The 20,856-nt window shown below is 38.4% G+C and overlaps 1 protein-coding gene across 2 annotated transcripts; it reads left to right on the top strand.

Moving 5' to 3' along the window:
- The first annotated feature begins 1,813 nt into the window (after positions 1-1,813).
- On the top strand, positions 1,814-9,611 carry LOC124123528 (protein CFAP276-like). Of its 2 annotated transcripts, none has more exons than XM_046486698.2 (4): positions 1,814-1,966; positions 3,426-3,658; positions 5,355-5,473; positions 8,367-9,611. In XM_046486698.2, the coding sequence occupies exons 1-4, from the start codon at positions 1,889-1,891 to the stop codon at positions 8,435-8,437; spliced, it is 501 nt and encodes a 166-aa protein (XP_046342654.1). In that variant the 5' UTR covers positions 1,814-1,888; the 3' UTR covers positions 8,438-9,611. The 2 variants fall into 2 exon arrangements, with proteins under 2 accessions (XP_046342654.1, XP_046342653.1); XM_046486697.2 differs by having other exon boundaries at positions 6,595-9,611.
- Positions 9,612-20,856: the final 11,245 nt, after the last annotated feature.

The following is a 20,856-nucleotide window of genomic DNA, read 5'->3' as shown; positions in this document are numbered from 1 at the left end:
ACTGATAAATTATATTAAGTAGGCTGATAATTCCTTCCATTTTCTGTCGAATTTATTATTGCTTCTACTTTTCATTGCGATATTTGTTTTCTATTTTACATATATCTTTCAATATTTTTATAAAGAAAGGAAAGCATAACGGAGTTTTCTTAATGCTTGACTGGTGAATGTATTTTTTGCAAGAAGAATTATATGGTTGAAAAGGTAGTTGTTTTTGTTGTAGCAAAATAATTTATTTAGAATGGTAATATGAATATCATATGCAAGTTTCGAGTTTAGGTACACTTCAATTTCTAACCAAAATTCCAAAACGTTTTCAGATTCAGAGACACAAAAAGAGCGGCGTCATCATCCGTTAACTTCATTTTCAATCATTCCTTTTTGGTATATAGAGCTCTATTTATGAATCTGTTCTGGAAATCTATTAGTTTAACATCATTGGTACACATTCTACAATTGGTGAAAACATTATTCCATAAAATGCTTTGATTAAGTTAATTTTCCCATTTATGACACATCAGAAGAAAGTTAGTTGTAGCTATGAGTTTATCATAAAATATTTTGTAGCCCTTTGTTCTTATCAACAAGTCTTTCAAAATGTTATTTATGTATAAATTAGCTGTTATACAAAACCTGCCATTTATTGCTTTTTCCATGATTTAGGGATATTTAGCATTACTCTGTTGTAGTCAAGTAAAGTACCTTTAATTTGAAATTTTGTCTTGTAATTTTTCAAACGTTAAAAATCTGTTGTTGCTACATAAATCTGGTAAACTATGAATACCCTTATTAAACCAATGTCTTAAAATGAAAATATTTTTAAATTGGTGATTGAACCATATTGGCTCTGTCAAAATATCTTCAACACTTTATTTGTCAACTTTATGTTTTCTGTAGTAATTACCACAAATATTCAACATATGCCTCCAAAAACCTATCAAAAACTTATCAATATTTGCTCCCAAAAGGAATATCTGTTTTGATTGAAAGTTCTTTAATGTTGACAAAGTCGGTTTTTGTAAACTTGTCCTTAAAGAAGATAATTTCAATGAATCAATAAATTTGCGGGTATCCATCATTCTCAGACCACCTTCTTCCTATTACCTAACCAAAGTAGATCTTTTTATTTTGTCTGGTTTGTTATTCCAAATGAATGTATAAAATAGTTGATTAAATTTTCCAAAAAACATCGGGTGGGTTTGGAAGTGCTGAAAATATACGAACAAATGTTTAAAGAGCCAGAGTCTTAATAACTGTGATTTTACCTATTAATGTTATGTAATCACATGGCCACAGCACACACAGACAAGTAATAACAGATAAGACATGATTTTATTCGATGCCGCCTTGACAATATTTACAGAGCGGAAAATATACATTTAAATACAGATGAAAAAGACAAGACATGGATTTTGTAAAATTCATTTACAGAATGGGTAGCGTACATATTTACAAATATATAAGAAGAACATATTATTTAGTTTATTTTTGCTACAAAGGAACTCACTTTTACCAGGAAGTCCATATAACAATATTACTTTGGGAATCGAAGAACCGCTTGAAAGAAATTCGCCAGAAGCCGTTGGGAAGGGTAGAAAACTAACATTAGCTGTTAGGTAAATACAATTCGCAACTCGTTGGCGTTCGGTGAATTCCGTATGGTATTTATTTCTCGCTAAATCACAAAGTATAGGATTGAAAATATATAGTCAGTAAAACAACATTTCCTAGACAAAATACTAGACAGTATACAGCTATTTAAAATAATTTAATATTAAAAGATTGTTTTGGCGAATGCGGGGATTACCCATGATTCCCTTGGTTGCTATAGTATTTAATACAACGTTGCGTGGAACTGTCAGTCGTGTGCTTTCACTTCTCTGCCAAGATGATGTCCCTACGCGATCCCTACCCTTTCCCAAAGCTGCAGAATGATGAAAATTTCGCTGGACTTCGACAGACTTTAGTAAGTATATGTATAATGTATCGTAAGACCTAAGCTGAAGAATACACGAGTATTCAGACTTCAGTTGACCGATCATCACTTAGATGACTTTCAATCACAGAGCAAATTTGACACAATTTTAAGTTTCTTATTTCACGTTTCTGCTTTAATTAGTTTGTTTGTGTGGTTATATATAATTACTGTTCAGCCATACTTTGTTAAACTGATTCTGTCTGCAAAATGTATCCTCCATAGCAACGGAAATAATAGTAGCCTAATGATACTGGGTGCAGGCTAAAACGGCACCTCAGCAAAACGTCACCGATTTCTCTGGCGAAAACGACACCGCATTTGGCGAAAACGGCTACTATGTGTCGGGCGAAAACGGCACCTCTATTTTTAATAATGATAAGAACGATTTTGTGGTAATATATATGGTTTATTTACATGGTCACAGTTATCACAGCATGTTGTTGTTTTCTGACATTCTTCTCTCATGCAACACATCGAAAGGCCATTGTGAATAATTGTGATCTGACAGCACCATGTAAGGCCTCTAAATACAGTTTCAGTTTAAATTGAGTAAAGGTACTTAACACTTCAAAGCATATAGTGTTTTCACATTAAGTTAACTGCGCCTCCCAATCAGTCGGCGAGTAAATTGGAGTATAATTATTTGTGTTTGTAAAGACAACGTGAGTTTAATTTCTATTATTTTTCTTCAAAGCATGGTGTTGTGTATAAGCTAAGTTGGATTATAGTTGGAGTAGAGGCTAATTTCTAATGTAAACTTGTTTTAGCATCTCACAATTATATTGGTGTTTGCAAGTTACCATATAAGTTTAATAGCACTTTTTTGACCCAAGGTAAAAAAAAATAAGGTGCCGTTTTCGCCAGGCAATAGTAGCCGTTTTCGCTTGAGTCGAGGTGCCGTTTTCGCCAATCGGTGCCGTTTTCGCCTGGTGACGTTTTGCTGAGGTGCCGTTTTCGCTATAACCCATGATACTTGGCAGACTGAGCCTACTAAAGTCTTGGCTGTTTACAAACACTTGTTTGGAAACAATGACTGACCAGTCTAAACTTAAGTCAGGACATCTTTCCAAATATTTGTTTGTTTGTCTTTGAATATTTGGTGTCAACATAACCTGGCACTGCCCAATAGTTAGGTATCATAAGGACTAGTAGAAGTTTGCCATTTTAATTGGTTTTGCTATATGTTACTATAAGGGCTAGTGGACTAAAACTATTTGTTTATATAACTAGAGTGTTAATCATTCTGCCAATAAAATGAATAGTTTTCCATATTTGTTAAGAAGTGTTTGTCTAAGGTGTCTGAAAATTCACAATCCAATTTGTTGATGATGAGTTGTTGTATTTTGGGTTCTATTGAGGATTTGACAATAAAGAAACCAACATTTTAATGTAAATATTACATACATTGCAAATGAAATATAATTCCAATGTTTCATTCCGATTTCAGCAAGAACCGTACGGTGTTCCTACACACTTGGCCCAGAAGCAGGACCCATGGAACCGTCTGAACACGAAGCACACCCTGAGCAGCACGAGGCGGGAGGTTCAACATTACGACCCTGTGGCTCCCCACGACAGCCTGGACTTTGTGTTGAAGTCAGAATATGACCATCATGGAGAGTTCCTCAAGGATAAAAATGAAACTCTTCTCCAGCCCGAGACTCTTGGCAGGGAACATGGGTCAGTTGTCGAAATTTCTTTTTCAGTAAAAGTTAAGGTTTACAGTTTGTCATTGAACCATCAAAAGCTGGAAGGTTTATAACATGTGACCAAGCTGCTGGTACTTGTCATCATCCGATCATCGTAAACATCAGATTTTCTATCCATCACTATTGGGGGCTATGAATCGTCTCGAACGAAAAGTTTGTGGATTTGCACTGTAGGATTTGGAGCAGACTTAAAATATTACACATAATAGGGCTGGGACGGGTAACTCGGGTACCCGGGTAACTCGGGTACGGAGTAGGACCTGGGTACCCACAGGACTACCCAGACCCGTGGTTAGTCACGTGATATATTGTTTGATGACAAAAAATTCTAGAACTCTATGGTTACACTAAAGTCACTAATGTTCGCATTTCTTTCTAACTCTGCACCCATTCCTTCTGATTTTTCATATGTTGAATAAAGATATACCTTAATTCAACTTCAGTGTATGAATGACCAGATTGTTTAATGTATCTAAATACGTTTTGCCAGGGCTATGCTAAAAATGTTCCCAATCGGACATTTTGAGACATCTCCTCAGAGCTACAGTGGGTACCCGGGTAGGGTCGGGTAATAGGGTGGTGGGTACCCGGGTTGTAAATATTGACTCGTCCCAGCCCTAACACATATGTATACCAATCTTTTCCTTAATCACTAACCTCCAAATACATACAGTGTCATGTGTATGCAATTCCACTTCATACATTTTGACAATGCACATGGTACATGACTACATGTAGTATCAGTGGCTACCATTGAACCATGACAGTTTTCAGGGACCTGTCACCAGTATATTATGTATTTGTATATCATAATCATATATGCATATTAGGACATTAAAAAAAGTGATTAAACTTTCATCTGTACCCCATCACTACCAAACACCCTTAAGATCATTTCATTACTGCAAGTTCCTGATTGAAGAAAGCTGCTTGTTGTCCATTCCTTAATTTACTTGATGATATACACCATATAACCTGTTGGGCAAAAGAAAGTATATACTTGAAAACTGGATTTGACCAAAAGATTACAAATGTTATCAAAACTTTATATGCTGAAAACAGTATTGTGTGTTTCCTTTTTTTTCCGCTGGAGTTTATGTGGTCCTACCAAACATTTATGCTTCATGTGAATGACCACCATTGACATATAATGTTCAAAATGACTTTTGCAACACTAATAAAGTTATGCCAAAAATTCAAATAAATTTTACATATGGTCAGAACAATATAAATTTAATCAAAATGTAACTGTATATGTTTAGGTTATTAGATACAGTTACTTCCCTTTATGGATTTTAATACTAATTTTTGTAATGGCTTGTAAGTAAGAGGCTCTGTCAATTTATTATTGAATTAAATGGGACGGCCTTAAATTAAATTTTAGGGCAGTAACACATTTTCATGATTTCATTGAGTTATGATTCTTTTATATCATTATCAAAATTGGAAAAATTATTTTGGATGACAATCAGTCAATATCCTAGAAAAGGAACCCATCTGAAACCCTGTTGACCTATGTGATTTTGTTTGACTAGAATCGATGTGTTCGGTGATATTCACCTATAAAATTATATTTGCAAAACAGATGATCCCGACTTGATCGGGGCATCACTACTGTAGTGTTATAAAGTAGCTGTGTGTGAAGTGCCAGCTTGTTGTTGTTACAGGAGGGTGCTCAAGAACCGGACAGTTGTAGTAGTACCACAAGCACCCACAATGGACCATCCAATCAGCATCTCCGAACAGACGAAGAGAGAGAACATTCACTGCATCAAGAATGCAATTGGTGGGTTTATCTCCAGCATAATGTTAAGTCTGCATTTTCATATATTAGTTGGCATTTCACAAAACACCATATTTTTAACAAAACTCTCACAAAGCAATTCCTGAATTCTTTAATTTTGATTTTCACTTTTTTTATGTAAAACAAATACTTCTATGTTTCCATATATTTGTAATTATTTCTTGTAATAATTTTATCATTTATTTATTTATTTATCATATTAAAATATATAGGCTTACTCAAAGATCATTTCCTCCATATAAAATATGTCTGATGTTTTAGTACAAGTGTTGTGGGATTTATTGTATGATAAAATAATAGCAAATTGGTTCCCAGAATTGCTTGAAAAATATATTTTGTCCCATAGAAGCAAATCCTTCCCTGGGCATAGTGGACTTTCTGAAAGTAAAGTGTTGTGGGGAAACGAAAATATTTGTCTCCACTGTACAGATACACATATGTTGTGCCTTGAAGTGCTGCATGGAAATATATTCTTAACATATGCATGGGTCTTCTATCATGGATGTCTGTGATCACGTTCACTGATGCCCTTGATGAGGAAGGGGGTCTGCAGTACGATGCTTGTTGCCGAGTTAATGAAGATTGGGTGCTCACAATGTGTGTCATTGTTCCCCAACAGTGTGTCATGCTGTCAACCACTATTTTTCTGGTCTAGACAAATTATTTCTAGGTGTCTGTGATATACTGTAATATGGCTGAAAGCAGCGTTAGTCAGTATTCACTCACACGCTTTGTTTGATGACAGCCTCTGTAGTGTAGCGGATATTGTGTCTGCCCAGAGAGCAGGAGGTCGATGGTTAGATTCCAGGCCGCCTCTTACCAAAGATTTTAAAAGAAGGTACTTGTTGTTACCCTGCCTGTATTAAGGGCATAAGACAAGGACTGAACGGCTCGGTCAGTATTACCGGGTGGAATACATGTTAAAACTGCCGCATGGTGTCTCAGTGGGCTGGCTCTTAAAAACGGCTTTATTCCAGACTGTACAAGCAGCCACAAACACATGCATGTGTGTAGCTATATCTTAAGTACAATAATCTTGAATGCGGCGTTAAACCTTTTCACCTCACCTTTAGTTTGCTGATGTTGTGACGTGTTTATTTCAGAGAGCCACCATACACAGACAACAAACAAAGGCTATTCTAGAAAACCTGACGGAGGATTTTTTTGCTCTTGATTTCCTCACTGTCTAGAATCTCACAATCCTCTGTCTAACTGCTTTTGTCTTCTAAAACTGGCAATGCCCAGTCTCTTGCTGGGAGCACTAACAGAAACTAACAAATTCATAACAGAAATATCCCGAACCACATCATGTTTCATTTGTTATATACAGGTTACTCTTTGTACTACACAACAGAAGTTAAGGACACTCGATTCTGTCACATGACTAAAGTTAATCTGTCATAAGGGGTGGTGGGGTAGCCTTGTGGTTAAAGCGTTCACTCCTCACGCTGAAACCCTGGGTTCAATTCCCTACAATGGTCTGGTGTCCCCTGCCATGATATTGCTGGAATATTGATAGAAGCAGCATACTCACTCACTCTCTATTCTGTCATGCAATGGCAGATTAACTGTCATATTAAAAAATTGGGTTTTTAAAAAAAAAAATATAATTGAGAATTATTTATGAAATAAGCATTCTCACATGATGGAAATTGAAAGTTTTGTAATCAACAACATGCACAACTACTGAATTTCGATCATCATGACAAAAGTTAACATTCACATTAATTCTTGTAATTATTGAAAATATCTTATGAAATTTGGGATTACTGAAAAAGGCTTCAGGGTTACCTCATCAGCACAGGGTATGCTGTGTTATAAACACACTGTTTACAACATGCAGTAGTTTAATGAACAACTGTGGCTTTGATAACCTCTTGCATTCCAATTAACCTCTTTCATCTTTCAGTTTCTTACCTGCTCATAGTACTAACTGCAGTAGACATCTTCCATGGACATTCAAGGACTTATTTCCGATGTGAACTATGTCCTTTTGTCCTGCCGAGCTAGTCGCTACTAGTCAGTAGAACTAGTGTAAACTGTGTGCCTTCTCACATGCCCATTAAATGTGCGTGAAAAATTAGTCAAACATTGCAAAAATTGCCGATTTTGAATTATTGTTTTGAATACATACACAAAATGTGTCCTTATGTATTTGGATTTGATAAATCAATAATTTGAAACTGATAAAAAATCAGGTGATTCTACTGTAATTGTTTGGAGTAACATTATTATAAATCATGTTTACATAAATTGGATTGACTGACTTTCTTCCTTTGCTTTTCTTCATCCTTGCATCTCACCTGTCAGCCTCATCTACTGGTTGATGCATTTCAATGTATTCAATGTGAAGCACCTTGGTCGTATAACTTGTTAGTCAAAACAAATCGTATCATAAATTTAATTGATTAAACAGGATGGAAATTTAACTGGACATGGATTAAATATATAAATGGAAACATAATTTGTTCAAATTTCTACAGGGGGTACTAAAGCAGTACAATTGTTTGATCAAGGCTGTAAAATAATAAAAATGTACAAGTGGGACATTTCTGATTAATTATCTGCTCTTTGTTGAAACTCTAGAACAATGATCTTTTATTAAAGAATTGTAAAAATTCATTGCCAATATTGACTGCGATTGTATCTTAAAATTGTAAGATAATGGAATATTTTTTATATGTTTAACTCATGAAGTAACAAATAAACAGTGAACAGTGAGTTTAATAGTTAATTAAGGGAAATTTGATTAAAACATTGGATCTCACTAAAGCACAAACTGTAGTCAGGTTATCAGGTGCATGCTTGATGAAGGCAGGTGTCGCTCCTCTTCACAGTACTAATCCCACCGTACTTATCTCCCTTGTCACTATAGAGAGCCCCCACATCGCTGGCACCAATGGCGGCTATTCAAGGAAACATGACGGTGGATTCTACAGTACCTAACTTGTAGCAGTCCACATTCGTCTCCAGCTATTTAACAAGATCCATCAATGTTCGTTAAAAATATTGTGTAAAAAAAATTAACAACTTCAACATGTTTAATGAAGTGATATGATGTTTTAGATAATGCTAACCCATTTGTTGTTAATTTGTAAACATTAGTGTACTTATTATCTTTTAAATCCTTGTTAAGAAAATAATTATGTACATATGTATATTTTATTATGTATTTTTTAGAAGTGTTGCTCTCACTATATATTTATTTTCTGTGATATATTTTATATAGTTGTACAACATATTTACATCTAGAATTGTTTGATTATGCAAACTTTACATCGTGCTGCTTTTATAGACTTGCATTTATCCCAGCAATACCAGATCAGTAATTAATCCTTCAAAGTGGTTTTGCATACTCAGCAGTTATTAAATCAAGATGTCTTAACAGCTTCTACTAGTTTTGATGATGGTGTTTCCATTTTTGGATTGGACACTGAGGTCATTGTCTGAAGTCATATACAAACTACCAGGATTGTATTTTTCCGCTTGTTCGTGTTTTGGTATCCTGAATAATATTTCAAGTATATTTTTCTGGATTGTAAAATGATAAAATTAAGGCTGGACAACACCATGGCATGATATTCAGAATAATATGTTCTGTTCACAGGAAAGAGGAAAAGTTGAAAGAATTTGTAAATCAAAGCATTTTTGTCAAATATTGGTTTGGTAAAATTCTAGCAAGGAAAGTTATGATTGTGTGATGTAGAATTAATTTGAGATGATAACCAGCATCCGTTTGAGAAGTCTGTTGTGTAGACACATTTAGAAAAAATCAGTTCCTTGTCTTATAATAGTCCTCCACCTTGACCAAAACCTCTCGAGCCATAGCTAACCAAACAGTATTACTGCCACACAGTGTTTAGTGGTCTAGTGTCTAGTAGACAGGAGGGAGCAGCTTGGCTTAATTGGCATGATAGAGAGTATTATCAAGTATTATTGAGACATATCATTTTGAAGTCTGTTTTTCTGAAGTCAGTTTATTCTAGCATGTGAGCACTGGTGTATATTTACTGTTATTTTAGCTGTGATACCTCCTTCATGTTCACGTCTTTACACCATGATAAGTGTACTGATACTGACAGTATATGGATTTTGATTGCATTAAAATTATTCCATACAATTTCTCATTTTGTTTTTCTTGTTAATGTTATAAGTCTCTGGCGACTGGTATAAAACGACGGACGCATAAAACCCCAAGTACCCTGAGTTATCCTGCTACGACGAGTTTATCTTACCGACATGTTTTAATATGACATTGTAAAATAATTCAAATAAATCAAAAATTGATAGAAAGCAGCTGTTCGATTGCGCTGAGGTTAGCTTGCGCTATGTCGTGTGACTTCCATTAAATCGGAAAAAGCGTGCAGCTCTTTGCTTGGAAGCGGGTTATAAGGGATTTATTCTGCCTCTCATAAATCCATGTGCAGCCCGTCTTGCTCATGGCAGGGTAAAAGGGATTTATTCACCCGCTTAGAAATCTATTCTCCTCCAAGGCGGGATACAGAGTGTTTAAAAAGACCATGAGGACCAATCAGATCTCATCAATCTGACATGGAGGTATGATAATATCTAATATTGCTTTCGTGCCTCATCTGCAAGTGTGTCAGTATAGAATATTAAAACATGTTTTCTTTTGCAGTTAATGTACTCTCATACTTACCATAATAATATAAGGGTAACGCTATTTTTCAGGGCATTATCATTTGCAGAAGACAGAGGTCTTCCATTAACTGCCCGCCGAAGGAGGGCAGTTGAAAAGACCGAGGGCTTCTGCAAATGATAATAACCTGAAGAAGAGCGTTACCGTTATTTTAGCTAAAATGGATGGAATTTTTTTTCAAATAAAAAGAAACAACATCGGTTTTGAAACATTTACTGCAATCAACGCGAATGTCACTGACCACATTTTACAAATATGGAAACGTCATAGAACAAACCAGATGACGTCACTTTAATATGTGACGTCATTTTTTCTACCCTATGACGTCACCTAACAACGGGCCCGTCGTCAAGCAATATGATGGCATTATCAAGTTAAAGTTGCCCGCTCATTTCTGATAACGTGCGGGCGGTTTAATGATAATTCTATCCATTTTAGCTATAATATACGGGTAACGCTATTTTTCAGGGCATTACCATTTGCAGGAGCCCGAGGTCTTCCATTAACTGCCCGGCGAAGGAGGGCAGTTGAAAAGACCGGGGGCTTCTGCAAATGATAATGCCCTGAAAAATAGCATTACTGTTATTATAGCTGAAATGGATGGAATTTGTTATCAAATAAAAAGATACAACAGTATCGCTTTTGAAACATTTACTGCAATCAACACAAATGTCACTGACCCACTTTTACAAATATGGAAAGTCATAGAACAAACCAGATGACGTCACTATTAAACATGACGTCACCTATCCCTATCTTATGACATCACCTAACAACGGGTGTGATATCGGCCCATCGTCAAGCAATATGAGGGCATTATCAAGTTACAGTGGCCCGCTCATTTCTGATAACATGCAGGCGGTTTAGTGATAATTCTATCCATTTTAGCTATGATCTCAAGTTATTCTCCATAACTGAGTTTGTTTGTCCAGAATATACTGAACCAAATTAAAAACTTCACAATCCTAAAATTTTAACATTTTGACCAGTTATCATTGTGGGCCCTTATTGTTTATTTAAACAGTAATGGCCACATATTGTCTTCAGATAACACCCGTTTTTGTGCAGGTGAATCGATCAAAATCATGTGCACAGTACTATAGTGGCAAAAGTGGTTTTTACGTGCAACTGGTCACGTGGCCATAATACCGCACGTGTTTTCAGCCATACTTGTTAGCAGTCATTAACAAAAAAAGAAAAACACAAGAAAACAAAAGTCTTTACGGCCATTTGTTATGCCATGCCTTTCAAATGTGCAACGTGAACGTCCGTAGCTGAAGTCGCAAGGACGATGGGTTGTAGTCGATGGACTGTTTATGATTTACAGACGCGTCTACACCAAACAGGTACCACTGCTGATCGCCCTCGGCCAGGTCAACCACGTATGACGTCACAAGCAGAGGACTGTCAGATTGTCTTACGTCACCTCCGTAACTGATTTTTGACGGCTACATCAACCAGAAATGAACTGTTTAGGGGTAGACTGAGTGCGCAAACTGTTCGAAACCGTCTGAGAACTGCTCACCTTCAAGCACGACGGCCATACTGCGGGCCGATTCTGACTCAATTACACAGACGTCAACGTCAATTGTTGGCACAGCGACACTTACAATTGGAATCAAGTCGTCTTCAGTGATGAATCCCGATTTAATCTTCGATTTGCTGATGGTAGGGCGAGGGTGTGGAGGCGCGGTCATGAACGTTACGCCCAGTGTTGTATACAGGAAGTTCACAGATTTCGAGGCGGAAGTGTCATGGTGTTGGGTGCTTTCTGTGGCAATGCACGTTCAAGGCTTCTTGTCATCTGTGGCAACCTGAACGCTGCTGCTTACCGCGACCATGTACTGGCACCAGAACTTCTGACTTTTATGGCAGCACATGGACCCGGTTTGATCTTCCAACACGACAATGCCAGGCCCCACACAGCAATTTTGACAAGGAATTTCCTTCAGAATGCGGGAGTCAACGTCATGGACTGGACGTCAAGGTCTCCCGACCTCAATCCTATTGAAGTCTGCGCACTCTCCAGAACCAACCACAGAATTTGCAAGATCTTGGCACCATTTTGCAGCAACAATGGCGTCGTCTTCCCAATCATGTGTTCACAAGCATCACAAGGTCCATGCGGAGGCGTTGTGTGGCAGTTGTCAATGCACATGGTGGCCATACACGCTACTGAACTTGTGTGCCATCAGATTCTCGTGCTTGGGACTTATGATTTAAACTGTTGATGTTATTACCGAATACTGTAGGTGCTTGGAACAAATTATGGTTACCACTGTTAATTAAAAACCTTCTTTGGACATTAATGATTAAAAATTACCTTCTCTCATACATTTGTCCGTTGTATATCATATATGGGATTACTTTTAAAAATGTGAAGTTTTTAATTTGACTATTAGTATATTAGTTACATGGTTCCGAGGCTTTAAGCAACAAGGTATGAGGGCTTTTTTGGGGTAATAGGCTATGCTTAATTAGAGGAATGTGGAAAACCTTTACAGATCATTATGAAAGTTAACAGCTGTGTTAATATGAATTTGATTTAGACTTAATTTCAACACTTGCATCCAAGAAATAGATGATGACTAGTTGGTCTTTCCTACTGCCATGACAGGTAGAGATGTGATAGGACTTAATTACTTGTGCTAATTTCGCTTGATGCTAATTTTGCTATTAGTTAGGCAGAAAGGCATGGGGAGGTGTGTTTGTGAAATACAGTTGATAATTGACAAGTTTTTCCATGCCATGCAAGTGTAAGTTTCTCAGCGCATGGCCTGGCTGCACTAGTGTAGCATTATACTCAAACCATGGCCTGGATGCACTAGTGTAGCATCATACCCAAACTATGGCCTGGCTGTCCTAGTGTAGCATCATACTCAAACCATTGCCTGGTTGCCCCAGTGTAGCATCATACTCAAGCCATGGCCTGGCTGTCCTAGTGTAGGATCATACTCAAACCAGTGCCTGGCTGCACTAATAGTGTAGCATCATACCCAAACTGTGGCCTGGCTGTACTAGTGTATCATCATACTCAAACCATGGCCTGGCTGCACTAGTGAAGCATCATACTCAAACCATGGCCTGGTTGCCCTAGTGTAGCATCACACTCAAACCGTGGCCTGGTTGCCCTAGTGTAGCATCACACTCAAACCATGGCCTGGCTGTCCTGCTGTAGCATCATACTCAAACCACAGTCTGGCTGCGATGAGATGTGATGGGACTTTATTACTTGTGTTAATTCCCTTGATGCTAATTTTGCTATTAGTTAGGCAGGGAGGGATGGGGAGTTCTGTTTGTGAAATATGGTTGAAAATTGATAAATTCTCCCCTGGTGTTAATATAATTTAAAGTGGTAATATAGAGAATATTTATGATCAATTTAAGATATTAGGGGACATTTTCCCTGAACCGTTGTGTTGCTGTCTTCTTGCCCAATGTACCAGAGGAATCTCCGATAGAAAGGCCGAACTCCATACCCATGGACAGCTGTTACATAGCTTCGAAGCCAAAAGTAGTAACACTGGATATTTAACGATCACACAATTTCTGTTAGGTACATGCATGGATGAAAGATCGAGAGTTATCTCCCTTCGCCTTCGCCGATGGTTTTCCAACAAATGGATTTTTTTAATATATCTTGATAATCCTATTCGTTTACTGGTAGCTGGTTGCAAAGTTAATATAGCAGTTTAGATACGCATGACCCCGATAAAAGTAATTAATCATTTAAAATAATGATAAAATTAAAAACGTAAGTTTCTTAGCAAACTAGCACTTAAAGGGCGACTGCGCTTTTGTGTCTGGTGCCAGTTTCAGTCCAGGTCTACACGTTGTAAGTAATGCCTAATGGACACTTAGGTCAATCAGAGTACTCATGAACTCTTAGATTAATATAAATATTGAAATTTGAGTCAACAGACAAAGTAAGTTGTGTTTGAAAGACTGGAGCCAAACTTACTAAAACCGAGTTTGCTCGGGGATAGTCGCCCTTTAATTGTTTAAACTCGCAAATCGCAACGACCCCATAGGACGGCGGAGGACACCAAGACTGAACTTTAAGATAAGCCTATAACTGGAATGGACCCTGGGCCTTTGGCGTGATGAGCCAACACCTTAACCACTCAGCTACACCACCGCCCCTTTATGACATATATGTGAAATACGATACTTGTATCAACAATCATTACTGCTACATGAACGTCCACCGTCATACAGATGCACAAGTGCATTCATCTAAGTGTTCATTTCTCCCCCCACACTGACAAGATACACATTGGCATTCAGGTATATAAGGAGCACCTTATTTCCTTGTGGACCCGGGAGATCAACAGCCTGTACGCTATTGTTGAACGAAATGAACAACCTGATATAGGTGTATATTATAAGGATACAGCAAACCCATAACCAATAGCTGATTGGAAAAGTAAGAGAGCTGAAAATAGAAATGAGGCGTTTAATCGTCTCTGTTGTTTCGAACATGGTCTTCGTCAGCTTAATATGCCTTGACCAGACGGTAGATCAGGGTACAAATCTGTCCCAAAAATACATACCGTATTTTCTTGTGTATAGTGCGCACCCCCCTCTAGCAGATTCAGTATTTTGGAAAACAACAACAACATACAGATAACCAACGCTGAATTTCACAACAAATCGAGCTGGTTATCAAATATACATTAACCTACAGTTTTAAAGAGCCGGGTTTTAAAGTTTCCTAGCTGCCTTGACACGTGGACGAGCAGGGATATAGCTTGCGCTATGCTGTGGGACCGGCGTTAATTTCTTACTCATATCATACATGTACATAATAAACAAGCAAGCACGCTGATTGAACAAGCTAGCAGCTTAGATAGCTTTTATCTTCCGTGTATGTGACGGGAATGGGCTTCTTTTCTACCAATGAACAAAGGGAGACCACTCATGTCAGACTATTTCTCCGAGTGTATCAGTGGAGGTGCTAGTTGGGGATTTCCCCGGGTGTTTTGCGCAGCCTGTTCTTCCACAGTAATAAGCGTGGACGTCCCGCCAACCTTAAACACACACCAGCAAACAGTCCCCAGTTAAAACCAACGGTCATTACCAGCAAACACCCATGACATGCGACTGTAGAGGTTTAGCCTTGCCGGAAATGGAACGATGACGCCTCGTTCTGACTTCGTCTCCGTAACGTAGTAACCGTTGTCGCTGCCAACGTCCCCGCTGTTTTGAACAGACTCACTATCGCTCTTGCTCCATATCGCTCTGCATTTCGTTGACTACAGCATCGTTTCAAGATCTTCTTCTGACAAGATGTTTACTAGGCTGCATATTCAAGGTATTTAAGCATGCATTTATTGTATTTGAAAGTGTTTAGTACGTAGATTAGCACTGAAATTGGCCGTCGTTTGACAGCAGTATCGGCGGTGATGACATTGGCCGCCATTTGCAATTGTTTTGATTCAGAAATGGGTGACTTTAAAATCTCTTGTCTGCTTTGAAATGAGAGTGGTCCGTCTATAAATATGACGGACGATGTTGTTCAAACATTAAAGATCAAATGTGTGACATTGTATAACTTTGATATCTTTTTTTTCATAAACTACTCTTTCAAACGACGGGCTTGAAAAGACATGACTAAAACATGAACACAACTATTAAATGCCCATTTCACTCTTACTAACGCCTGCTCATAGTCTCATGGCACCTGCTCATGTCCGTCTACCCATTCAGGTGCTGAGGAGGAAATAAGAGCTCACAAGTTTTTGTAGAGATGTGCTGCGTGTAAAATATCAAGGCCTAAATCTATTTGTTGACTAAAGGCTGGGCGATGTCACTTCCTCAACGTAGTACAGTGAAACCTCGTTAACCCGAACTCCTTAACTCGATATATTCATTGAACATGTATTTTAATGTATTTTTAAATGTGTTTATTTTTCTTTTCAGCACGGGAAGACATGATCCGGTATCATGTCACTCCTGCTGCGAGTTTATGGCCGTCGCTGGATGAGGAATCCGACTGTGTATGTAGTTTATCTACATCTCTTTTAGATTCGGCCGCCGAATAGCTCACCTTTCTTCATTTGTCCATGTCCCCTCACGCACACTTTTGACATTGCCCATTTTCTCTGTGTGTTATTGTGTCCTGAAAAATAGCTGCATGATACCTCTCCTCCAATTACTTGTTTCAAACAGTCGATCCAAATTTTGGTCTTGTTGTACCACTTATAGCATGTGTAATCTGTGTATGACACTGACTTTCTTTTGCACATTTCATTTGAAAACTGACTATATTCTTGGCCCACTGACCCTCCTTTCTCCCTCCCTCCCCATCACTGATGTAGCGTCCCCAGGCTGCGTCCCCGACCCCCTCTCCCAACCCTCTGAGTGTTTTCACCCCCTTCTGGGCCCGCTCTGACCACGGTGAGACGCTCCCCGCCCCAGTCACGATCACCTACGTCGACCACTTTCCTGCCCCTAGTGATGACGACAGTAACTACTGGGTCTACGAGGACGAGGATGACGACAGCTTCGTGGAGGACAGAGAGGTTCATCCTCTGAGGAAGGCGCTGAGGAGAGTGGCTGCCTTCTGGAGGAGAATCTTCTCGTAGATTTCTCATCCAGTGTGTGTGTGTGTGTGAGGATGTGTTTTTGCATGTGTGACAGACTGTTTGTGTCTGAGGATGTGTTTCTGCATGTGTGATAGAGAGTACAAGTGTGTTTGTGTCAGAGGATGTGTTTTTGCATGTATGACAGAGTATGTTCATGTGTATGTGTGAGAGTATGTGTTTTTGTATGTGTGATGTTGAGTGTAAGTGTTTGTGTGAGAGGATGTGTTTTGAATGTGTTTTTGAGGGTAAGTCTGTATGTCTGAGGGGATGTGTTTTGTTTGTGTGACAGACAGTGTTTGTTCGTTTGTGTGAGAGGATGTGTTTTGTATGTGTTGTTGAGGGTAAGTGTGTATGTGTGAGAGGATGCGTTTTGTATATGTGACAGAGAGTGTTTGTATGTATGTGAGATGGTGTGTTTTTGCATGTGTGATAGAAGGTGTAAGTTTGTATGTTTTGTATGTGTGACAGAGTATGTTCATGTATATGTGTGAGGGGATGTGTTTTTGTATGTGTGATGTTGAGTGTTTGTGTGTATGTGTGAGAGGATGTGTTTTGAATGTGTTGTTGAGGGTAAGTGTGTATGTGTGAGAGGATGTGTTTCGCATGTGTGACAGAGAGTGTTTGTGTGTATGTGTGAGAGGATGCGTTTTGTATGTCTGACAGAGAGTGTTTGTGTGTATGTGTGAGTGGATGTGTTTTTGCATGTGTGATAGAGTGTATGTGTGAGAGGATGTGTTTTTGCTGATGTGACAGAGAGTATGAGCATGTGTATGTGTGAGAGGATGCGTTTTGTATGTCTGACAGAGAGTGTTTGTGTGTATGTGTGAGTGGATGTGTTTTTGCATGTGTGATAGAGTGTATGTGTGAGAGGATGTGTTTTTGCTGATGTGACAGAGAGTATGAGCATGTGTATGTGTGAGAGGATGCGTTTTGTATGTCTGACAGAGAGTGTTTGTGTGTATGTGTGTATGTGTGAGTGGATGTGTTTTTGCATGTGTGATAGAGTGTATGTGTGAGAGGATGTGTTTTTGCTGATGTGACAGAGAGTATGAGCATGTGTATGTGTGAGAGGATGCGTTTTGTATGTCTGACAGAGAGTGTTTGTGTGTATGTGTGAGTGGATGTGTTTTTGCATGTGTGATAGAGTGTATGTGTGAGAGGATGTGTTTTTGCATGTATGACAGAGTATGTTCATGTGTATGTGTGAGAGTATGTGTTTTTGTATGTGTGATGTTGAGTGTAAGTGTTTGTGTGAGAGGATGTGTTTTGTATGTGTTTTTGAGGGTAAGTCTGTATGTCTGAGAGGATGTGTTTTGTATGTGTTGTTGAGGGTAAGTGTGTATGTGTGAGAGGATGCGTTTCGCATGTGTGACAGAGTGTTTGTGTGTATGTGTGAGAGGATGCGTTTTGTATGTCTGACAGAGAGTGTTTGTGTGTATGTGTGAGTGGATGTGTTTTTGCATGTGTGATAGAGTGTATGTGTGAGAGGATGTGTTTTTGCTGATGTGACAGAGAGTATGTGCATGTGTATGTGTGAGAGGATGTGTTTTTGCATGTGTGAGAGAGTGTTCGTGTGTGAGGATGTGTTTCTGCATGTGTGATAGAGAGTGTTTGTGTGTATGTGTGAGAGGATGTGTTTTTGCATGTGTGATAGAAGGTGTAAGTTTGTATGTTTTGTATGTGTGATAGAGTGTGTAAATGTTTATGTGTGAGAGGGTGTGTTTTTGTGTGTGTGACTGTGAGTGTGTATGTGTGAGAGCACGTGTTGTGCATGTGTTTGATTTTAAGAGTATATGTGAGACAGGATGTGTTTCGCATGTGTGTGTGAGTGTATGTATAAGGGAATGTGGTTTGCATGTGTGTTTGTGTGAGTGGATGTGGTTTGGTGTCCGTGTAATAAGCATTTCTCTCTTTTGGACTGTTTTGACTACACCCTTTCGGTTTATGTTTGGACACACTCTTTCGATCTTCTTTTCCTTTGCTTTGGCTGACCGTTTGGCTGACATTTTTAAGTTTATTCAATTCTCTGATATGGGAGAACAGTTTAAAGTGCTCACTTTTGGCCCTGCTTTAATTACTTTCTTTTGACACATGCCATTCCATTTCTTCAATATATCTCAATAAATATGGAATAATGGTATACACATGAGTCTGTTTTCCTTTCTTGGATCTAGCAACGACTACTTGGCAGCAACACAGCAGTAAAGGCAGGTGACCCCAGTCTGGTGTTAATGTAATTTAAAGTGGTAATATAGAGAATATTTATGATCAATTTAAGATATTAGGGGACATTTTCCCTGAACCGTTGTGTTGCTGTCTTCTTGCCCAATGTACCAGAAGAATCTCCGATGGAAAGTCCGAACTCCATACCCATGGACAGCTGTTGCATAGCTTCGAAGCCAAAAGTAGTAACACTGGATATTTAACGATCACACAGTTTCTGTTAGGTACATGCATGGATGAAAGATCGAGAGTTATCTCCCTTTGCCTTCGCCGATGGTTTTCCAACAAATGGATTTTTTTAATATATCTTGATAATCCTATTCGTTTACTGGTAGCTGGTTGCAAAGTTAATATAGCAGTTTAGATACGCATGACCCCGATAAAAGTAATTAATCATTTAAAATAATGATAAAATTAAAAACGTAAGTTTCTTAGCAAACTAGCACTTAAAGGGCGACTGCGCTTTTGTGTCTGGTGCCAGTTTCAGTCCAGGTCTACACGTTGTAAGTAATGCCTAATGGACACTTAGGTCAATCAGAGTACTCATGAACTCTTAGATTAATATAAATATTGAAATTTGAGTCAACAGACAAAGAAAGTTGTGTTTGAAAGACTGGAGCCAAACTTACTAAAACCGAGTTTGCTCGGGGATAGTCGCCCTTTAAATGTTTAAACTCGCAAATCGCAACGACCCCATAGGACGGCGGAGGACACCAAGACTGAACTTTAAGATAAGCCTATACCTGGAATGGACCCTGGGCCTTTGGCGTGATGAGCCAACACCTTAACCACTCAGCTACACCACCGCCCCTTTATGACATATATGTGAAATACGATACTTGTATCAATAATCATTACTGCTACATGAACGTCCACCGTCATACAGATGCACAAGTGCATTCATCTAAGTGTTCATTTCTCCAACCCACACTGACAAGATACACATTGGCATTCAGGTATATAAGGAGCACCTTATTTCCTTGTGGACCCGGGAGATCAACAGCCTGTACGCTATTGTTGAACGAAATGAACAACCTGATATAGGTGTATATTATAAGCATACAGCAAACCCATAACCAATAGCTGATTGGAAAAGTAAGAGAGCTGAAAATAGAAATGAGGCGTTTAATCGTCTCTGTTGTTTCGAACATGGTCTTCGTCAGCTTAATATGCCTTGACCAGACGGTAGATCAGGGTACAAATCTGTCCCAAAAATACATACCGTATTTTCTTGTGTATAGTGCGCACCCCCCTCTAGCAGATTCAGTATTTTGGAAAACAACAACAACATACAGATAACCAACGCTGAATTTCACAACAAATCGAGCTGGTTATCAAATATACATTAACCTACAGTTTTAAAGAGCCGGGTTTTAAAGTTTCCTAGCTGCCTTGACACGTGGATGAGCAGGGATATAGCTTGCGCTATGCTGTGGGACCGGCATTAATTTCTTACTCATATCATACATGTACATAATGTGATGGCCATCACGAAGAATATATAAATATTAATGTGTCTTTATTATAAAATATGTAAGTTATGACAGCTTGTAAAAATTAGAAATATTTCCTAAATATTTCCCTGTTGTATTTTTGATGGTTATATGACAGTGCACGAATTATATCATAATTGTCCTGTAAACTGTAATTAGTTTTGCAGGTATATATCAGTATACTTTTGCCAACCTCGTTTTCACGTAATTCAATGTTTTGAATCCCGTTTTGGTAAGAAATCTATCAGAGGATCATAGCATGCTTTTATAGAGCTTCATGGCACACCGTTATCTCGTAAAAATAATCATATGTCCATGCCATCATGTTACGCATATTGTTTAGGATGTGCCAGTACCTCATAAGCATTGATGTCAACAACGTGCCTGTCAAAACGATCTTGT

The sequence above is a fragment of the Haliotis rufescens genome, unplaced genomic scaffold (genome assembly GCF_023055435.1).
Source record: "Haliotis rufescens isolate VD_foot unplaced genomic scaffold, xgHalRufe1.0.p SCAF_23, whole genome shotgun sequence".
NCBI lineage: Eukaryota > Metazoa > Mollusca > Gastropoda > Lepetellida > Haliotidae > Haliotis > Haliotis rufescens.
Note: the sequence above shows the minus strand (reverse complement) of the source record. Positions and strands in the feature narration are given on the sequence as shown.